A 22,595-nucleotide genomic window follows, 5' to 3' on the forward strand; every position below is an offset into this window, starting at 1 on the left:
GCATCGTTATCGTTTTTGAGCACATCTGCCATTATATCTAGTACTTTGCTAGTTATTTCATGCTTCTTAATAAACTATACCATTTTAATATTTATTAGCTTTTAAAAGTGTCTAACATTTTCTGAAATTTGTAAACCCATTATATGACTGTTTGACTTGAAGTACAATAAGAATATTTTTGTGTCTTTCCATTTGCTACTGTTTTAACCTAGTAAAGTTTATATGTATTTGGTGTAATGATGTTCAATTTTAAGAGTTTGTACTAGCAGATCTTCATTTTATGTTAAATAGCTTATAAAATTTAATCAGTTAGATTTTTGTATTATTTTAGTAAGTGAAAGTTTTGGGTTTTTTTACTCTGTTTTGTCTTGCTCTAGGTTTCGACCAAATGCTAGGGAACTGTGGAGTTACAACGCAGTAGTTGCCGATTCCAGACTTCCCTCAGCTCCAGACATGCAATCCCGGTGTAGTATTTTGAGTCCAGAACTTGCTCTACCAACAGGTTCCAAAGCTCTAACCACCAGATCTCATGCAGCTTTGCACATTCTAGGTATACATTTATAGTTGATGAGTCAGAAGCTTAGATGAAATAAAGAAACATTACTTAAGGTATAAATGAATTGTAATCTAACAGCTTTCTGACTTTTTTGAGTTAAAATTTTACTTTGTAATATTTCACCATCGCTCTTAACACTTATGATCTGGCTGATATGCATTGATTTAAATCAAAATAGTTATTTTCTGCCATCTTGATGCTAGAGGATTTTAGAGTTCTGATGGAACCTGCTACTAGAGGTCAGCATAATAAAGTAAGAGACTTTCCTAGATGATCTTTTTGGACAGTCTGCAGAATAAAGTCAGTAGTGTTAAGTTAACCTCGAGTCTCCAAAAGACAGGAAAATAAATGCTTTTATCTAAGCTTTTTTTATTTTAAAGTAAATGCAGTATCTAAAATTAGAATTTACTCTGCAGTTTTGTGTAATGGGGCACTAAGAGTAGTATGATTTCCTTCTGTAGTCTAAAAAGCCTACCAAAACAAAAAATAATCCCACTGTGTTCATGTATAAACTGGCCACATGCAACATACCCAATCTCCAGAGTGCAGCTTTGGAAGTTACCGTAGCTCACTGATTGTGACGAGTGATCAGTTCCTTGTCCTGCTTCCTCCATTGTGTGTTAGAGATGTGATAAATTTTAACTTGAACAGTACTTTTTTGTGTCTGAGTCAGAGTAAGGCATGTTAGGTACCCATGCATATGAAACAAAATGCCTTTTATGAAGGCTCTCAAGTCTGCCCATAATTCAGTTACTACTTCAACTTTTTTTGGTAATATGGGAAATGTAAAAAGGAAAAAAAAAAAAAAAAAGGTGTTGCTGTCAATTTATTTACTATTGGAAGAGTTGCAAAGTAGGTTTAATTACATTTCTTGGTTATTCTGGAAAATGAATAAATTAAATGAAATCAATCTTCAATAGTGAACCTTTAGATTCTACAGCAGTGACCCCAGATCTAATCAAACCTATAACAATATTTGGTAGCGTATGTGTGGTTTAGGGACAGAACAGTTAGATTGCTTTGATCTTTTTAACTAGTATTAATTTCCATTTCACTGATTATAATCAACAGTAAGACATTTTGAGTTCTTTTGGTTTTGCTTTCTTTTAGGTTGCCTTGATACTTTGGCTGCTATGCAGGACTTAAAAATGGGTGTAGCAAATACAGAAGAAGAGACTCAAGCAGTGATGAAAGTTTATTCTAAAGAAGACTATAGTGTTGTTAACAGATTTGAAAGTAAGTACACAGTAAAATTTTATAGCACAAGCTGATCAGGCTTGTGGAATAAAAGACCAAGATAGATTAACTCTTTTTATTGGTTTTTTTTTCTGCAGGTCATGGAGGAGGCTGGGGTTATTCAGCCCACTCAGTAGAAGCTATCCGTTTTTGTGCTGATACGGATATTTTGTTAGGTGGTCTTGGTCTTTTTGGAGGTAGGGGTGAATACACTGCTAAAATAAAGGTAAGTTAGTTTTATTTCTTGATGAATGAGTGGTTTACTGTATATTAAAAGCATTAGTAATAGAACTACAAGAAGGGTTCTCAGTGAGAAGTAATGAGCCTTATGCAGGTAAGGTGGGTGAAGTAGATATCTGAGAATTACTATTCTTAATTGTCAAGAATTGGCCCATTCCTACCTTCACTGAATGCTATGCCATCTTACAGGTTTTTTGAGCAGATATGGTAGTGGATCGAATGGTTCTGTGATCTATTTACACAAAGCTCCTTCTGCAGAAAATTGATGCTGTGGCCTTCAAGTTAGAATCACGTCCTATGTCAGGATACATGAGGGACTGCTTCTTGAAACCAGTAAAAGAGTGCTTATCAGTAGCTGAAATTTCTTTGGTACATGCTTCCCACTTTCCCTGCCACTTCTTTCTCAGACTGCTCTCTGGATAGATTCTCAGCAGGGATTCTTCAGCTGAGACTGAATGGCAGAAAACATACTTAACTCTGTTCTGTACCAAACATAAGGATGATTAGGGCTGGAGCATGTGCGCTGATTTAAAATAAATAAATGGCTTTGGATAAAAAAGCTCACACAAAGGCACGGTGTGATAACAGAGCTCTGGTTTCTGATAAGTAGCTTCTGTTCCCACATTTAGTAAGGATTTCGGAAACTCCCTGAAAAACATTGTAAAGGAAGGATCTAATATCTGTCTGAGATTTATATTAGATGTGTATATTCAGGATACGTTATTGTTGTTACCTGTCATTTAGTGGGTTATTGAGTTTTCTTTTTCTATTTTCAGATGAATAGGTATTAAGATTTGGTTTAGGGAAATGGATAGCATATGCTTTAGCAGTAACATTTGCGTAAGACAACAGGAGATCCAGAATAAGTGGTTGTACTTTATCTTAGTTTAACACAATGACTGAGAATTGTAAATGTTTAAGGAAAGCCGAGAAACTTAACAAAAAAAAGCATGACTAATGTTTAAATACTAGAGGTAGTAATCCTGTTAAAGCACTCTAGTATTATTTTTTCAATTTGTTTCTGGTTGTCTAGGATTAGTTTATAGCAAAGATAAGATTTGCCAGTCCTACCACAGATAAACTGTGTATCAAATTGGCATTTGCATGAGAAGTCATAGACGTGTATTGTGGTCCTTTTGCAAATTCATCAAACTGTAGAAATTATTTTTGACTGAGTAAGAAACCCAAGTTCTTTTGAAAAGGGTATCATCTTTTGTCCTAGTCACCACCTGTTTATGACACTATTGACTAGCTTTGCTAAACACTCAAGCTATCCCTTTCCGCAGAAGTTGAGTATATCTTCAGTGCATTTCATTCTGTGACAGAAAGCCTGCACCTTCTGCCCAGCTTTGCCTTCTTTTAGATGCTCTGCATTTGCCTTGCAGGCAAAATTTAGGGAGTTTCTCCACTTAAGAATATATCTAGGCATAAGGCTGGGAGGTCAGTGTCAACTGCTATTTTTTAACAGTTAATAATATCACAAAATCCTGACTTCCAGATGGGTATTTGCCTGCCAGTGACAGTAACTAGCAATTACTTTTGGGAAGGGTAAAGAATAGTAGTAGACAGTTTCCAGAATGCCAGAGAGGAAAAAGTGGTATTACGAAGTTCCTAACACCTAAAATGTTTTTACCTTTTTTTCTTACTCCACCAGTTGTTTGAATTGGGTCCAGATGGGGGAGACCATGAGACTGATGGAGACCTTCTTGCTGAAACAGATGTCTTAGCGTACGATTGTGCTGCTAGGTAAGATGTTTTCCTTACCTACTTCTACCTACTGCTTGATATTTATTTTTACTTTCTTCCTACACATTTTAAAATCACTTTAAATACCAACAGAGATCTACATCATTAGAAGTTTTTAGCAAGTGATGTAAAACTTACACTCAAAGAAAGTGTGTTGGGTAAAGTAGTAAACCACCAAATACCTTACCAAGCCATTATGGTACTAAATTAAAAGAAGGAAAAATAATCTCACACTTGCTCTTGTATAAATCAAAGTCAAATCACATATTCATCTGATGAGAAGACAAGACTAAACATTGCAGCAGCTCTTTTTAATACTTCTATCAAAAGGATGCTTTCAAGCACAAATGGGTATTTGCATTAAACAACTCATCATTAAACTTACTGCAATATGGAATTATCATAACTAAAAGAAGGGTTATTGTGCTTCAGCTCATTAGAATACAAGCAGTTATTGCTTGAAAGATTTTGTACATATGGATGCGGTTAGCCATGTTTTAGCTGCTTTTTCATTCCCTGTTATAAAATAATTTAACATTCAAATCATCAGTGACTAATTCTTTTAGGTTTAATTCATGTGTAATTCCTAAGAATTTTATGTATGAGTTCTTGTCATTTACAAAAAAAATTCTGAAATTGAATTAAAAAAATAGAATTAATACTTTACTTGCAGTATTATATAGTAAATGTAATAGTGTTTGTGTGTGTTAATTTAACTTAGTCTGTCCGTACTCTATTTGGCATTTGATATCTGATTGTTTCAAAATGTAAGATCAAGCTAGACTTAGGCATTTGTAGGTCCTTGTGAATTATTTTTTTTAATGACTACAGTATTTTTTTCAATGAAATATTTAAGTTTTGAATATAATAGATACTTGAGATTAATAATTAGTTCCATTAATTTTCAATTTTCTTTTATAAGCAGGGTGTAATTCGTTAAAGATTAATCTAAAAACTAATTTACATATATCTTTTTCAAAATCTACTTCTCCCAGAGAGAAGTATGCAATGATGTTTGATGAACCAGTACTCCTACAAGCTGGCTGGTGGTATGTAGCCTGGGCAAGAGTGTCAGGACCTAGCAGTGATTGTGGATCTCATGGACAGGCCTCTATTACTACAGATGATGGGTATATTTTTTTCTATTCTTTTTTTAATGCAAAAGAAGAGATCTAATATTACTCGAATAATAACCAGTTTATTTCTCTTTCAGTGTTGTATTTCAGTTTAAAAGTTCCAAGAAATCAAATAATGGTACAGATGTTAATGCAGGGCAGATCCCACAGTTGCTATACAGGTAATATTTTGTCCTCTCTTTAGAACAATTTATTGACATGTTTTTTAAACAGAAGCCCTGTTAAAGTAAGCATATGTATCATGACATTATTATTGTATTAAGCTAAGGAAATCAGTATCTGAAAAATTTAGGGAAAGCTTAGTGTCTTTGAGAAAAGTAATAAATCCATTATACCAACATTTATTTCTTTGCAGTTTTCTTGCATTCTTCACATATGTTCTGAGTTTTTCATTTAGATCTGTAAAGCCTCATAATTTCATCTAACATGCTTCATTTTTTTGCTAGTTTGGGAGTACTCTATTTAGTAGGGCTCCGTTAGGTGCAGTATACTATCAAACAGATTATTTTAATGAAGAAAAAAACGGCAATGAATTGTGCTTTACAATAAGTTACCATAAATTTATTATTCCCATGATAATTGTTATGTAACTCTGTTTTAAGAAGCTAGAACTCTTTCACTGTATTGCTAATATATATTTTTCAGATTTCCTCAGATATATACAAGACCTAATGTTTACATTTTATGTGTATGTATATATATTCCCCCTTGCCCTGTGTTGATTCTGCAACTTGGAATCTGTTCATACCAGTCCTCTTGCTATGTCCTTTCTAAGCATGTCCTTTTCAAGGTGTCCCCTATAAGAACAGCTCACTTTTGCCAGTAAGCTTTGTGTCCATAGATATTTATCTCTCCGGAGGAAGGTTTCATTTTGACTGATGCACATAAAGTTCTGGCATAACCTATTAATTGTTAGGGTGATTTCGGTGGAGGGATGGCTGTAGCCAGAGACCAACAGGCCTTGGGGCCTCTGAAGGAAAGATGGCACAAAAGGAAAGATGCTGCAGTAACAGGTGCTGCCTGTCATTTCACTTCCACATATATTTTTACTTCCACAAAACTAGTGTTCTTTAAGGAGTAACATTTCTAGTCTTAAAAACGTCATGTGAAGAAATACAGTAAATACTTGTAATATGTAATTAAATCTCAAGTTTATTATCAATTGTCAGAATTCTGCCAGTTGAACAGAATTCAAGATAGTTGATTACTGGTCTAGAAGAATTAGAAACTGGAAGAAGTTATGGTGAAATTGAACATTTTTTTTTATAATTAACCTTAAACTTTTCTTCCGCTTTTGTTCCACTTGAACAATACAAACAGTAAAAACTGCTAAAAGTGCAGATTTCAAGTCAGTTCTTAAATTGTTTTTCCAGGCTGCCAACAAGTGATGGCAGTACGTCCAAAGGAAAACAGCAAACCAGTGAACCTGTGCATATTTTAAAGAGATCTTTTGCCAGAACTGTCTCAGTGGTGAGTATTATCAAGAATCTTCTGTGTTTCCTGGAAGTTCAGAAAATCGAAAGATGTATGTGTGGAAATAACTAATGATTTTTTTCTGTCTGCTTTATTAAGCAGAAGTTAGGTACATTGATATATAGAACATGGTATTTTCTTTTACTTTTTCTGAAGATTTCAGATGTAAACTTAAATCTAAGCTAAGCTTGGTGTTGACCGGAGGATGAGGGCCTGGAAATGTATTTGTTAACAAGGTTGATCTACTTTTGGGTTTTTTTCGGGGGGGAGGGGGGGGTGTTGAGTTCATTCTTACTGGTTGTATTTAATGTACAAGCCTTACTTGCTGCCAAGAAATTAATACTAGTAGGCTTTTTAGAGTTTGGAGGGAGCTTTACTATATGCTCTCTTCCATGGCTTTTAAATTACTGTCATTAATTAGTCATTGGTGAGATTCCTCTATCTCTTGGATGCATTCCAATATACATTGACGATCAGATAACATTTAATTAAATTTTGATAAGCTGAGGTAAGATGTATTAATAGGCACAGTGAACTGCAACTGTTACTAGAAGATAGTCTGCAGTTCTTCACACACGAGGAGGCTAGTCAAATTTTGAGGAATACTGCATTAAGTTGAAATGCAATATTATCATGTAGGATAAGGCCAATTCCATCTTCATGATTTTGAAGTTCCTTCCTTACCTGTTACAAGCAGTGATTACATTATTTTCAGTTCCATCCTGGTTTATATTTTATACTGCATTACGTGTACTGTCAATATTCTCAACTGATAGTTACATTGAAGTTATTGCCTCCATATGGACACTCACAGTCCAATTTTCTTAACCAGCTTGCTTTCTCCATTTCTTCAGTGTTCTCTGATGATCAGGACGATCTTCTGTTCAGGTTTCTTCTAGAAATGTATTAGCTACATGATTTACATTTTTAGTAACCATCAACATATTAATAGCTACTCTTAATAAATGTTTGCTGAAAAATATTTGCATTAAGCTATGAACTCCTATGGCTTTTAATACTTCACATTGTATCCTCCTTCTTCATTATCTTGCTGCTGTTATCCCTCACCATAGATCTGAATTGGGATAAGAGGAGAGTTTGGGCTTTCTGGAGCATTAGGGATTTTATAACTAACTTTGAACAATCAGCTTGATTGTTGCAGCTTGACGGTATACCTGCAGCTTGAAGATATTCAATACCAAATACTTGTAGTTTGCCTTCTGAGACACAACTTTATGAAACTATCAACGACATATAATAATAGTGGAAATGAATTTTTGGACAAACAAAACTTTTTTTTAAATCCTCATATTTCTTGTGGATTGTCATGTGCTTCTGTTGAACTTCCAAGTCCTGTAAATGTGATATAGTTCCCATGATCCTGCAGATCATAACTGTTTAAAAACAAAGCAAAGACAGCCCAATAAGTCTTTACTGCTATGACAAGAATGTGTTCTGTTAAAAGTTGGTATTAACATTATTCATATGCAGACAGAGCAAGTAAAATTTACTGAAAAATTTGTATTACAGGAGAATACAAACAGTTGTTAGTTCTTAAATAACTGAATTCCACACACTTAATATTATAACATATGTTATAAATTGCTTTCAGCATGGTATTACGGTGAGGTGTTCCCTAGAGTCTCAGTGCTCTTTTTTATTCTCAAGCAAATAGGATTTGTGTGTTGTATGGTAGATGTGTATAGATATAAATATGTTTTCATAATAAACATGGATATAGATGCTCTTTCCTTTCATCTTATACTGCTGCTGAAACTTCACTTTTTGTTTTTAACACAAAATCTGTCTTTTGTATCCTTTATACCCTGAAATAGGAATGCTTTGAATCTTTATTGAGCATTCTTCACTGGAGCTGGACAACACTGGTGCTGGGAGTTGAAGAACTTCGTGGACTTAAAGGATTCCAATACACTGCTACTCTTTTGGATTTAGAAAGGTTGCGTTTTGTGGGCACTTGCTGCCTGAGGTTGCTGAGGGTCTACACCTGTGAAATATATCCAATATCAGGTATTCCTCTTAATTCACTTGTTTCATGTTTATCAGCAAATAACATTTGCTGATATGTTACAGGACATTCAAAATTTGTTCTGAGTATTCATGTAGGATATGCTATAAGATGAAATTTCTTGTACAGGTGGTTTTGTTGGAGCAATTCAGAGACTTTCTGTCAGAAATGGGGTATTTGCAATTGTCTGTATAACCAAGCATCCAACACCACATGTTTACACTGTAACTTGTGTGTATTTTAAAGTTAATTTCTTGTTTGGCTTGACAGTTGAGTTCTTTGGACTACTTGTATCCTCTTTTTTCCCATTTCTGTACATAGTAGCTTCTTTGCTGGTGAGCACAATTTAAATTTGAAAGAGAGTATCTGTTTTTCATGCCTGTAGTTTAACAATGCTCATATTAAGATGTAGCATATATTATGAAAGACCAGAAAATTGGAAGTTTCTGATGTTCAGGTTTCTTCAATGTAGTTTAACACCCTTCACTGTTTTCCTTTTGAAATTAACTTCTCTGAATATAGTTTCATCAACATTGCTAAATTCTCGCTGTTTTATTTGCATGTAAAATGTGCATTTTAATATGAAAATGTTTCATTTATTGTACATTTAACACTCCTCTTTGTGTAAACTTCTAGCTACGGCAAAGGCAGTTGTAGAAGAAACCAGCAAACTAGCAGATTGCATTGGAAAAACTAGGACTTTGCTGAGAAAAATTTTATCTGAAGGAGTTGATCATTGCATGGTGAAGTTGGACAACGATCCACAAGGATATCTCAGTCAGCCTCTCAGTCTTTTAGAAGCTGTTCTTCAGGAATGCCATAATACATTCACAGCTTGCTTTCATTCATTTTATCCAACACCAGCTCTGCAGTGGGCATGTCTTTGTGACTTGCTCAATTGTTTGGACCAGGTACATTAAAATGGCATAAGTAAATATTACAACTTCACTTGCCCTTTTCCTCAAAGAGAAGCCAAGCAGTATTTAAAACCCTTATTCCTTTTCAATGCTTATCCTGGTTTGCAACTTGAATTCTGCTGTAGTTTGGTCTTTTTCATAATTGGGTTTTGGTTGGGGTTTTTGTTTTGTTTTTTTTTTTAAAAATGTCCAAGTTCAAAAAGAGCCTAGGAACTTCTGTCTCCCTTAGCAGTAAGATTCTCTCTGGGACAGTGAAGAAAATTTGTGGTGCTGGTAACTGTCAGCACCTGCTTTTTTGGTGTTGAGGCCATGCCTTAGATGTGATTACTCTTGCTGCACATTGCTTAGGAGCATACACGTGGCATTTTTATACTCATCACTAATATGTGAATAATTTCTCATTATTACATGTTATAACAGCGTTCTGATCCAGCAAAGTACTTAAGAAGCTGGCAGTAGTATTCTATAATCAACAACTTCCTTCTAAGTATCTTGCTTACTGTGAATGAGCATCCCACAGCTAAACAGGGTAGTTGCTTGCTTGCATTGATTGCAGTAAGATGTAAACAATTTGCTGCTTAGGATGAAAATTCATTTAGCTTCTAAAACTTCAAGGAATAATCAGTTCTTTAATATATTATTCTGATTAAATTGTTTTATTAATTATATGAAGTGCTTTGTCTTCAAAGGGTGCCATAATTTCAAAAGTAATTTTAAATGGTTTTATTATTTAAAACATGTGGACCAAGTTTTAATTACTCCAATTTGAAAGATCTAAATGGAAGCTCATGAGAGAAGATAATGTAAAATTCACAGGAAAGCTAACAATATATGAAGTTCTTTCTCTAAATTACTTTTATAATTGCTATAAAACTGGTAAGTTCCTTTCAAAAGTAGTTTCTCCCTCATTTACTTTGAATGCAATAGTGCCATTTTATTAATTTGTTTTTACGTTTTTAGGACATCCAGGAAGCAAACTTCAAAACCTCCAGTAGCCGGCTTCTTGCTGCTGTAATGTCTGCTCTCTGCCATACTTCAGTAAAACTGACCTCTATCTTTCCAATTGCTTATGATGGAGAGGCATTGCTGCGGTCAATGGTTAAACAAGTCAGCACTGAGAATGACTCTGCTCTGGCACATCGTTTTCCTCTTTTGGTTGCACACATGGAAAAACTTAGCCAGGTTAGGATATATCCTAAAAATTTAACAACTTGTTTTGCTTTGCAACAAAAAAACCAGTTATGTAAGTTGAAGTTTTAGCTTGATAAGGATGTAGCTGAATTTGGCTGAGTGTTTTCTTTCTAAAAGGCTTGTTTCAGAAACTTATTATTTGGTCCAATTTTCATCTTCAAGTCTGAAATATTCCCATTATTTCTTGTTTGGAGAATGTCTGAGCAAAATTTATTCTTATTTATTTTGGAATATTAAATTGGCAGAAATATAGTTTGGAGTTGTTTTCTGCAACAGTTTTTCAGCTTTTTCCCATGATCACAAGAATGAACATGTTGGATGGGTTCTGTGTTTTGAGGAAGAGTCAACACAGCTTTAGTAATAAAATGTCATGTCTCAAACTTGAGTTTTTAAAGGCATCAACAAGCAGGTGGGCAGAGGAAGTCCAGTTCCTACAGTTCTATCAAAAGTTACTAAACGATTTCCTAATCAAGGGCTCTTGAATGCTGTATTTTTGCAGTTCTGTTATTCCAGAGTAGATTTACAGGAATGAAAAGGGTAAAGATGGTAATCAAAGATATGGGACTACTAAATAGTATTCTTCACTTTAGAAGACGAGAGGGCTGTGATCTTATGAAATTATGAATGATGCATGAAAGGTAAATAAAGGATAATTGTTGAGTCTTCCAATACCAAAAGTTTTGAGCAACTAGAGACCTTAGCAAAAGGTAAGTTCCAAAGATTGCTGTTCTTCATAAAATACACAGTTAAGCTGTGGAACATATTCCTGTAGACCATTGTTATGCTAAAAGCTTTCACAGACTTAGAAAGTACCTGCACAAATTAATGAAGAAAATATCACCAAAAGCTATTAAATGCAAAGATAATATTTCCATCTTGGGTACAGCTGCCTCTTAACTGCTAAAGAGAGAAAGTTCTGTGCAGGTGTCTATACAGGTTTACTTCACCTGGTTATATTGCCTATCTGTTCACTACTTGGATGTTTTTGGGAGACAAAATGGTGAGAAAGACGAATCTTTGATTTTCATCAGTAGAGCTGATTTTATTTTTCCTTATTGGGAATGACTTTCAGTGTGAATAACTTTTGAAAAACAGTGGATGTCTCTGCTAGGTAGAAGAGACAGTAGATGCCTAAACTTAGATTTGTTTCATAGTCTTCATTCAGTAAAGAACAACTCTTTTTACAAGCATCCCACCACTGGTTTTATCTTACCTGTTTGCATAGAAGTTTCTCTTTGCTAACATCAAAGCCAAAAAGCTTCTGAGTTTCTTTTAGACAATGGGGAAGACAATGATGTGAAGAGTTCCATAGGTAGCTATATATCAGTTGTATTCTAACATATGCTTATGGACAGTATGGCAAGAAGGGCTATAAGAAAAGCTCCCTCCTAAGAAGGACACCTATATATCTTTCCAATGCAATAAAAGTCAACACCACCTCATTCTGGAAATTAAAAATATTAATCAGGTTTTTTTACAAAGTAATACATACTGTTGATAGATTTGAGAATTATTTTTTTTTTTACCCTCTAGTCATTTCTTAGTTTTAAGAAGTCACAGATTTTTCAATTACCTAATGCTTATAATATGTGAAAATCAATGTGGTTTGTTTCTTTTTTTTAAGTAAGAACAATGTCACTTACCATTTTTCTCTTCATGATGCAGAGTGAAGAAAATGTTTCAGGGATGACGAGCTTTCGGGAAGTGCTGGAAAAGATGTTGGTCATTGTTGTTTTACCAGTACGGAACAGCCTTAGAAGAGAAAATGAGCTTTTCTCTTCACATCTGGTTTCTAATACCTGTGGGTTGCTTGCTAGTATTGTGAGTGAGCTTACAGCATCGGCATTAGGATCTGAGGTAAAGCTTCTATAAAATCATCACTCAAAGTCTTTCAGGACAAGTATATAATGAATATGATACAGGCCATGGTAGGAATTTAATGGATATGCAGATCTTTCACAGATGCTGGAATTCTCAGTTCTCAGTAGCTTTCAGATATTTAGCATAAATTTAAAAGCATGTATTCACTGTATTAGGGAAGTACTGTTGATAATGTGCTACTTCATTGTGGCTGCAGAATACTGCAAATTGTTTAAAAAATGACAATTTTTTTTGAGTGCTTCTCTTTTTGCATGCATGTCTCTGCATATACACACTCAAAATATATTTGTTCAGTGCTCGCTGGAGGCAGTGCCACGTACCTGAGCGTCTCTATGCCTCTCATGGTATCATGGGTGCCTCGTGTTCTAATCCTATCTGCTTTAGATTATGGGTCAGAATTTATAATGTGTTTTGTTTATGCATTGTCTTCCTCCTTTATATGCAAGATACTCCTTACACACATCTTCCTTTATATGTTAAATATTATATGTGTATTATATTTGTCTGTATCATTAGATATTTTCCAGTTTATTTGCTTTGTATTTGAAATTGTGGTACTGAGTTGAACTTCTTAAAATCCAGTTATTCATAGTCATATACAGAAGTTCCTTTTCATGAGGCTATAACGTCGTTAAGTGATGGAAATTTATTTGATTTTATTAAAGGGATGTAACTGTCTCTGTACTATCAGCAGACTTTTTTCACAGAAAGAACCGAGCTTTTGATAGCATCTAGATTTAAGATTGTTTTACTGTTACATAATACCTGTATCTGTCCTCTCTTAATCTTGACCTTATCCAAGGCAGAAATACCCAAGTTGTCTTGTAGTACAGTTAAGCTATATTTTGTGCTAATTCATCCTATAAAATATATATATTTAAATACTTGGAAAAAAATAGGAATCAGATTCCTAATTGTTCCTAGTTAATTCCCAATTACCAGAAATTATATTTTCTTTTTTTCTTTTTAGTCGATATTGAATAGAAGCCCCAAGTAGTGGCATCTTACATGTTTTATCAGTTGACTTCTAAAATGTACCCAGCTGAAAATCTGGTAATTCAAATCACTTAAGTTTGGTTTATTAAAGTTGTCTAACATTTAGCAGTTAATTTTTTCTGGTGCTTGTATTTAACTTTCTGCAGGTTGATGGGCTGAACTCTCTCCATTCTGTCAAATCCACTCCAAACAGATTCACTAAAACAAGTCAAGGAAGAAGCTGGAATACTGGGAATGGATCCCCTGATGCAATATGTTTTTCTGTCGACAAACCTGGTGTAGTTGTAGTAGGATTTTCTGTTTATGGTGGAGGAGGAATTCATGAGTATGAGTTGGAGGTATTAGTTGATGATGTAAGTACCGCATTTGAGAAAACAATTTGGACAGAAGTAACCTCAGAGTTTTTCATAATATGTTTTACAAAGTAATATTGTAATACTCTTATACAGTCTAGGCTGCCAGTAAAACGGTGCACTGGTAGGTAGGGTTGGGGTTTTTTTGCTTGTGGTGATGATTTTTGTGGTATTGCAAGCTACATACCATATCCAGTAGGGTCCTTACCTTGGTTATGGTCTTGAAATCTTACTTTATTATAAATAATATTTGAAGCATAGTGGGCTTTTCACTTCCTGGAGCTAAATGTAAATTACTACCAGTTATCTCTCTGCAAACTGCAAAGGAAATAGTGAAATAAAGGAGACCAAGTTAAAACATTTTAAACCAAAAAGTGAAGAAAGGGGTAGCCTACCAGGATGGTCAGGCTGTAGCTACAGATGTTTCATGTGTTGTTGAAGTACTCTCTTAGAAGAACTGTATTGTGTGTTCTTGTAATGAAGAAAAACCTCTGTTCTTTTACACCCAGTTTTTCGCTTTAACTGACTGTTCTAATCCCTTCCAAAAGGCAAGCATAGGTTTCTATGGGAAATTAACCTCTCTGCTCAGTACTTTCCTTTTTAGCAGAAAAGCTTTAGTGTTGACTTTGAACAGGTTTTCCAGCTTTGTTCTATTTGTAATGCTGTGTGTAACAATTTATGCAAGAAAACGTAACTTGCACAACTGCATGAATGTGTCATGTATTTACATTATAAATGTATTAAAATGACTTTGTTTCTTTGAATCAGAGTGAACATACTGGAGATTCAACTCATTCTCATAGGTGGACATCTTTAGAGTTGGTTAAAGGAACTTACACCACAGATGATTCTCCCAGTGATATAGCTGAAATCAGACTTGACAAAGTCGTGCCACTGAAGGTAAATAAAAGAAGTGTGCATCTGTAGTTTTCATATGACTTCTTTAGATAACAAAAATCAGAATGTTCAACGTAAATTGTTTTTTTGTGTACACCTTTACAAGTTGTTCTTGACATGTTTGCTTTATAAAGTCTCAGTTTCACTGGGTAACTGAAAAGTTGAAAACCTGGCAGCAAAAAGAAATTAAATCTTAACTGTTATAATAGCATAAAATAGACTGTAATTGCTTGGTAATTTTAGAATATTCTTGAATGTGCAACTTTTTTGAGCGCAATTTTGTAGCTAAGTTTCTGGGGTACCTGGTCACTCTTCAAGTATTAGTAGTAATATTTTACTTAAGTTATGGTCTGTAGTCTGGGAACACAGAACGGCTCTGATTTTTGTTAAATGCTGGATCTTTTTTGGTTAATTTCTTTTGTAGAGTGCTTTGAAGGACTTTTCAGACTCTCCAGTATTAATGTGAAATACTAGCTTTCATAATACCATGAAGCCTAACCTATATATTTGTTTTATACTACATACTATTTTTGGCTCTCCTTTTTAAGGAAAATGTGAAATATGCAGTTCGTTTGAGGAATTACGGAAGCCGGACTGCCAATGGAGATGGAGGAATGACCACAGTTCAGTGTCCAGATGGTGTAACATTTACATTTAGTACATGTAGTCTGAGCAGTAATGGCACAAACCAAACACGAGGACAAATTCCACAGATTCTTTATTACAGGTTTGTGTGTTGTCATGATCCATTTCTAAGAAAAGTGAATAAAACCATCATAGTGCTATTATACCACATTTATTTTTGAGAAGTAACAGAAGTAAATAAATCTGAAGTGTGTTTGAGGAAAGAGCTTCTTTAACAGTAGTATTGTGTTCTTCCAGTGTGGTTTCAGACTTGACTTATTTAGTGAAGACAGTTTTGGGGACACCAGTTGTACTGGTGCGTCTTCCAGTCTTGTTTTAGGTTCTCTTTTTTTTTGACTTGACAAATAATTTGATGGTTGACCTCTCTTACAAGGTCCGTTGTCTACTGCTTTAAAGCTGTAAGATGCACTGCTTCAGTCTCTGTCTTTTCTATAACCTAAGAGATTTTTGAGAGACTACTCACTGGAATGTTTATCTCTCCAGTTTCATTCAGTTCCTTCCTCTGTTGCCAGAAATGATTGCATCATGTAGCGAAGCAAGGTCTGTTTATATAGGAACTGTCTCCTCTCTTACTGTAGAGTTCAAATGTTTAAAAAGAGAAACAGCAACCGCCTGAAGAAATTCAACTGAAGCATCTGACTGTCCTGCAGGGAAGCTTTATTTTAGCCTTTCAGGATGATAGTAGGAATTCACTTAAGGTAATGCTTTTGCAGAAAGCATTGCTTTCATTTTTGAGGTGCTTACCCTGATATGTATGAAGACATGATTTTCAAAATATGTCAGCACCCAAATATATGAATTACTACCATTATCTCTACAGCAGAAAAACGTGTCATGCCTTTTACTCAAGTCTCAATTTTTGTCATAAAAGGCTTATCAACAGCAGATCCAAGGAATAAAAGGAGCAAGGAATAGTAATTTACTTTGATATTTAATTATGTGTGAGATATACCTACCTAATAAAAGATGAAGAGGACAAAATAAGTAATGCTAAAATAAGTGACGTATTTTGGACTAACATTCACAAGAACATGTTGCTCTTAAAGTTTTAAAGGACCTAAAATACGAAGAAATAAAGTTACCAGCAAAATTATAGTAAAAGTATATTTGAAGATACAGCATAGTTCTAAACTCTTTTAAAACATGAGATTGGCTGTACTCAAAGACCCAAAGATCCAGCTTGTCAGTAGTAACAGTAATTGCTTATCAAAGAATGGAATTACAGTGGTGCTTGTCATGATACTTTTGTTGATTTAGTCTTGTGGGATCTTGGACAGCTGTGTTTAGGGAATTCCTCTAGTGTTTGGAGGAATTTTATTATGAAGTATCATATTATCTAAGAAGGAGGAAAGAAGACAAGGAAAACATGTATTCCCTCTCCTAGAATTTCTGCTTTTATATAAGCAAAAGAGGGATTAAAGGAGAAATAACAATTCATTTTGATTTCAGAAAAGCAAAGGACATGAAGCTTCCATTTACTGAAGTTTTAAGGCATTCTACCTTATAATAAGCTAACATATGGCAAAAAACCACACCAAAGTGTTGTCTTCAGATCAGAACAGTCTCAGGTTTTTTGTTTCAACTGCAAGAAAATTCTAAGAAGCACTTAAAGGACCATAATGGCACAACTCAGAACTGTTACAGAATAAATTAAGTTTTGTTTGGAAAATTTGCAGACTGCTGCCTGTAATCACAATGTCTTTTGAAGTCTGCTTGGACAACAGAAACTTAAATGTTATCTGATGGAGGACTATAGTTATGGACTTAGTCAGTTTGAGGATTCCCAGTTTGAGATATATATATATAATGACTTGAGGTTTTGATTTGTCTACAGTAAAGGAACAAATGTTCAGTATCAACTAATACCTTCACCTTGATTTTATTTGAAGGGTGCTCAAATACAAATAGAATTGTTGCCTATGCAAGCGCCAAGAAAGGCCATACCAAAAGAAGTGTGTTAATGCACTTCTGATATGGGCAGAAATGCTTTGGAAGGATTTGTTAAAAGTAACCAGTTGGAATTGCACCCACTGTCAGTCACTAATAAGTTTAAATTAAAAAGGCTTGAGGCTGACAGCAAAACTACATTTCTAGGACACATTGACCCCCCAAAAAATCTCTTTGTAAGGGTGGTTAATTTAAGTCACAGGGAAGGATAGGTATCCTTATTGTGCACTGAACTGCTCCAAGTAAAGCTTTTGAGCATGCTGAGGTGCCAGTCCTGGAATCTTAATATTCTGGAATGATGTTTTGAAGGATCAAGTCTTTCTGGACAAGCATAAGAAATCCAAAAGAGAATGGGAAACTTTGTTTTACACGCTAAGTGATTTTAGTTGACTGCGCCAAAGCTTACTTTGAGGGCTTGACTTAGTTTATAATTATCATTCGACTGCTTTGAAAAAGCAAATCAAACCAGATCTTTTATATACCTTATTGAAATAGTATTGTGCATAATGTTCTTTAAGAGAACCTGATTTGACATGCAGAGTGGATTTCAAAGAAACAAACTATCGTTAAGGGTATTCCAAAACCAAAATTAATCTTTAGAATAGGGAAGGAGAATGTTTTTCCCTGTTACGATACTGCAGAAATTACCATTGAAAGAGTTTTACTTGTTTCTGTGATGCATTTAGTATTATTCTGGTTTTTATCAAGATAGGTGGTTGGGCTTGGAAGAGCATAGCAATTAATACATTTCTGTGGTTTAAAAGGCATCTAGTCAAAAGAAAAAATTCTGGAAAATGCTTTTCATATTTTCTGCCAAATAAAAATAAAATTATTGCAAAGGGCTAACACTGAGGCATTGCCTCCAAAATATCCTGTATGGTTTATTTGGTTGTTTCTGTTATTGCCTTATAAATTGTTTCACTTGATCTATGCCAAAATTCAGTCATGTTTTTTTAATATAATGTTGTATTTTGTGAACTTACTTTAACTTAATCCACTGTCCAGGAGTGAGTATGATGGAGATCTGCAATCACAGCTTTTGAACAAAGCTAATGAAGAAGATAAAAACTGTAGCAGGGCTCTTTCTGTTGTGAGCGCTGTTGTACGAGCAGCCAAAGACCTGTTGCACAGGGCTCTTGCTGTAGATGGTAAGGTTTTTGAAAATTGGCTTTCAAAACTTTTCTTTGATAGCAAAAGATAATAGTAGAATATCAGTGATAGAAACATTGTGATATTTCTCTTTTGATTTCCAAAGAATATTCTTCTAACCTTTCATTCCTGTAGGTATCAAAACTGTGAGTAACTTTAAGTCGTTGAGTTGCACTTGAGATAGCATAGTGTATATATATATATATAGCAATTGTATAAATTGCTCATCGATTTAGCAAGTATCATATTAAAGCTGGTAAGATTATTATTTTTTTTTAATTTCCAAAAGATATGCTATGGTGGGTCATTTCCAAATTCTATTGCATGTTTTGCACAGTGGTGGTAATCAGGAAGACTGGTGAGTGTAATGCATTTATAAGCACTTAAAAATCCATTTTTGAGAAATGTGGACATTAGCCTTAAAACTGAGTGGTTTTAAGCTACCATCTTCAGCCATTCTTGTCAAAATGTCCAAAATATTACATAGTGCTATAGAAATTGATTTGGAGGGCCAGGAGGAGCTTGTGCTAGCTTTTATAGCGTAGAAAGTACAAACACAGCTTCACAAAATGGCAAAGAATGCAATAAACTTAGGCTCTAAGAGGGGGAGATTTTTTAACAGATAACTGTATATAATGGCATATTTGTCTCAGGTGAACTTTGCAGGTTTAGAATTTGACAATGGCTAGATAATAAAAATAATTTGAAGTAAAAACTAGTGTAGAAACTAGAAGTTTAACTCATAAAAAACAAACCAGAAAAATAAGATGTGTTTTGAACCATGGTACGTTTATTAATACCACCTGTGTTGTAATTATCTTTGTTTAGCTGAAGACATTCCAGAATTACTCAGCTCTTCCAGTCTGTTTTCAATGCTGCTTCCCCTCATCATAGCCTACATAGGACCAGTAGCAGCAGCTATTCCCAAGGTATGCTCCTCAACAGAAATTACTGTAGAAATTTAAGAATGCTATACAAGGAAAAGGTTTACTCTGAAAATCTGAACATCCTAATTTCTTATGATTTTATGAATTAGTGTTTTATATTTGACCACGCGACTCATACATTTTCAAAGAGTAAAGAATTTTAAAAACGCATCATGTTTTAAAAATTACTTCTTTTCTTTTAACTTAAATTGAAGTCGTTATGGAAAAAAACACCTTAAGGAGGCGGAGGGAAAGATGACAGGCTTTAACAGTAGGAAAAGACAAGAAGTTAGAAGGATCTGCATTTGTGACTCATTGATGAATATTGGTGGGATGAAATTTTTTTTATATTATGTGAATCCTATTTTTACAGTAAACATCTAAAGCAGTGTTACCTGCTCATTAAATTAAGATTATTTCTATCAAATTTGGAGATGGGAAGATGTCAGCTATAAATAAAAATAACCTTTTCAGTGGGATAGTGTTCTTCCATGTGCCTGGTCTGGAACATTCTTGAAATCTGTTATTAGATTTAAAAATGTCATTAATCTTCAGCTAGTAGACCCTATTGCCTTTTATTGCTTTTTCATTAACTGTAAGCTCTCCTCTGACTTCTCCTTAAAGGGGGAGGAAAGAGGACTGGCCACTTGAAATCTAGCAGATTCATTTCAGTAAAAATAGTTTTAAATTGTAATTACCTTGTTGCTGTGATGAACTGGTGTTTAGAACCAAGTGTTTTGCCTTAGAAGTGTTCCTGTCCTTTGAAAATGTTATAAATATTACAGGGAACAAAGCGATGCTTAACACTACATGCATTAAAATATGTTGAATATTTGAAAATAACAATATTAACGTTGTTATAAAACAAAGTATAACTGGATTTTGGCTTCAATATGGTATTTGCTTTCTGTCAACTCATGCTTATTGCTTGTTAATGTTATGGCTTTTTAGTAGAAGGGTGTTTTAGTGACGGTATCTAGCAGTTGTGTACGTATTTTTGTTTCAGCTTTGGCAAGTCTCCAAGAGGAGTACTTGGGATTAATGTAATGATGCTTTTTCGGTCAGGTTTGTGTAGATGCAGGATTGGAAAATGAATGAATAAAGTAGTGATATTCTGAGAATATGCAAAACACCCACTGTAGAGAAATGTAAGTTTGTGAGTATTGTTTTCACCCAGTCATTGTGTGTGGTGTTATGTTACAGGTTGCTGTTGAGGTCTTTGGCCTAGTACAACAGTTACTTCCTTCTGTGGCAGTTCTCAATCAGAAATATGCCCCTCCAGCTTTTAACCCAAATCAGTCTACAGACAGCACCACTGGAAACCAACCGGAGCAAGGGCTTTCAGCTTGTACTACCTCCAATCACTATGCTGTTGTAGAAAGTGAGCATCCCTATAAACCTGCCTGTGTTACGCACTATAAGGTAAGCACCATTTCTAAGTGTGCATGCAGTTTCTTAAAAGCTTTCGATGTGTGGGTTTTGTTTTGTCAACATTTACTATCTGAAAAATTGTTGCCATGGACAATAATTTGTATTGTCTAATGTAGGAGACAGTTACCTATGTTATTATTGTACTGCTTTCTGGAGAAACCTCTGTTTGTCCAGTAAGTATAGTGGAAACTAGTGTAGGTTTAACCCCCTAATGCAGGTATTTACTGCAAGTCCCTAAATTTGCTCCGTCTTAGATTTTCTTACTGTCACACACAGTCTCTTTGCTCGAACTCTACAGATTGTAGAAGTTAGAAGTCTTTATGTATACATTATCTAATTATATCTCAGACTTTCTTACCTAATGCTAAAACAATGATTTGTGAAAATACCTAATGTCAATTCTAGTCAAATTAATATGTATTATAGTACAGAGATCCCTATGCTGGCTATTGCTGGTCTGCCAATTTAAACTCTTCATTAATTACTTTCACTTGGACCATGATTTGGCATTGCAGAAGTCTCTGTTGTCCTCTTAACTGTGTTAAGTCACTCTAAGTAGGAATCATTCTGCCTTACATGGGTGACTATTGCAATAAAACTAGATTTTTTTTCAATGTCAATAGAGAAAGGGTGTTTCTTCTAGTTGACTAAAGGGCTGAGGCATAAATTACAAGCCTGAGACACAAATCCTATGTTTCAGTTCTTGAAATAGTGAGTTCTGTAGTCACACTGATTCCACGACTGTAAATCCAGAGGTAGCAAACCTGGAATCAAGTAAAAGCTGCAGGAGGTCATTACTATTCCACTATTCTACTTGCCTGTCCTGTGAGACAGCAGGACAGCCACTGCAGAAAATGTGGTTATCATATGACCTTCCTGATGCAATGATGCTTATTATTGTTCTGAAAGTTTATGGAGCTCATCTGAAGCCTTAGGCTTAGTTGTTACTGCTTTTGAATTTCTGTAGCTATATGCTATTGTACTGCAGGCCATATCGACAAGTATGATTCAGCTGCTGTGTACTTTTCTAGGATTGCACAAAACGGATATTGAATGTGTTTGTTGAAGTGTGCATTTTAGAAGGTATTTGAGAGTTAAATGTTTGTAGTATTACGTGGTTGTTTTGTTTAATGATCCTGTGCAGAGTTCTTAAAAACAATCACAAATGGTATCATAAGTGCAAATACTTCATCTGAACATAAGTTATAATGCATAATTATAATTCTGTAAGATATAAAACATTCCAGGTATATCTGAATTTCAAAGAATAAATTAGGTTAATGTTAATCTAAAGCCTATCAAAACAACTGTACAGAATTACATAATTGAATCACTTGCATAGCCTGAAGAGTTAAAACCACATGGAAATGAAGAAATAAATATAAAAAAACCACAACAACCCCCCCAACTTGCACATAATTAGACTGTTCTTTTGTTTTAGGTGACTTTTCCTGAATGTGTCAGGTGGATAACAATAGAGTTTGACACTCAGTGTGGCACTGCTCAATCAGAGGATGTTCTTCGTTTACTAATTCCTGTCAGAATTGCACAAAGTCTGGGATTTGGACCAAAGCATGCTTCTGTTCATGAAAACCTTAATTCATGGATAGAACTGAAAAAATTCTCTGGATCTTCAGGATGGCCTACCATGGTATTAGTATTGCCAGGTAATAAATAGATACTGCAGTAATTTCTAGTAATATGAATTATAAAAATAATGGAAGAAAAATTGATTTTTCCACAAAATTACCTTAGAAAACAAAGTTGAAGAAGTGTCTTTGTCCAAGCTGGCAAGAGTTCATTATGAGCCATTGGTTGTACATCAATTGATGATGTTTACATTAGGTTT

At 34.6% G+C, this 22,595-nt stretch overlaps 1 protein-coding gene across 14 annotated transcripts in view; it reads left to right on the forward strand.

The window, feature by feature from the left end:
- Nucleotides 1-22,595, forward strand: part of MYCBP2 (MYC binding protein 2) — a 205,306-nt gene that overhangs the window by 87,835 nt on the left and 94,876 nt on the right. For all 14 annotated transcript variants that reach the window (XM_049815912.1, XM_049815905.1, XM_049815906.1 and 11 more), the window contains 18 exons: nucleotides 378-550; nucleotides 1,667-1,792; nucleotides 1,891-2,018; nucleotides 3,687-3,778; nucleotides 4,774-4,908; nucleotides 4,992-5,075; nucleotides 6,288-6,384; nucleotides 8,223-8,415; nucleotides 9,050-9,324; nucleotides 10,291-10,512; nucleotides 12,187-12,378; nucleotides 13,545-13,751; nucleotides 14,520-14,651; nucleotides 15,197-15,375; nucleotides 18,246-18,388; nucleotides 19,218-19,318; nucleotides 20,519-20,737; nucleotides 22,188-22,413. In XM_049815912.1, the coding sequence (XP_049671869.1) occupies nucleotides 378-550; nucleotides 1,667-1,792; nucleotides 1,891-2,018; nucleotides 3,687-3,778; nucleotides 4,774-4,908; nucleotides 4,992-5,075; nucleotides 6,288-6,384; nucleotides 8,223-8,415; nucleotides 9,050-9,324; nucleotides 10,291-10,512; nucleotides 12,187-12,378; nucleotides 13,545-13,751; nucleotides 14,520-14,651; nucleotides 15,197-15,375; nucleotides 18,246-18,388; nucleotides 19,218-19,318; nucleotides 20,519-20,737; nucleotides 22,188-22,413 (2,924 nt within the window). The remainder of the gene's footprint in view (nucleotides 1-377; nucleotides 551-1,666; nucleotides 1,793-1,890; nucleotides 2,019-3,686; nucleotides 3,779-4,773; nucleotides 4,909-4,991; nucleotides 5,076-6,287; nucleotides 6,385-8,222; nucleotides 8,416-9,049; nucleotides 9,325-10,290; nucleotides 10,513-12,186; nucleotides 12,379-13,544; nucleotides 13,752-14,519; nucleotides 14,652-15,196; nucleotides 15,376-18,245; nucleotides 18,389-19,217; nucleotides 19,319-20,518; nucleotides 20,738-22,187; nucleotides 22,414-22,595) is intronic.

This window comes from Accipiter gentilis, chromosome 13, assembly GCF_929443795.1.
Source record: "Accipiter gentilis chromosome 13, bAccGen1.1, whole genome shotgun sequence".
Taxonomy (NCBI): domain Eukaryota; kingdom Metazoa; phylum Chordata; class Aves; order Accipitriformes; family Accipitridae; genus Astur; species Astur gentilis.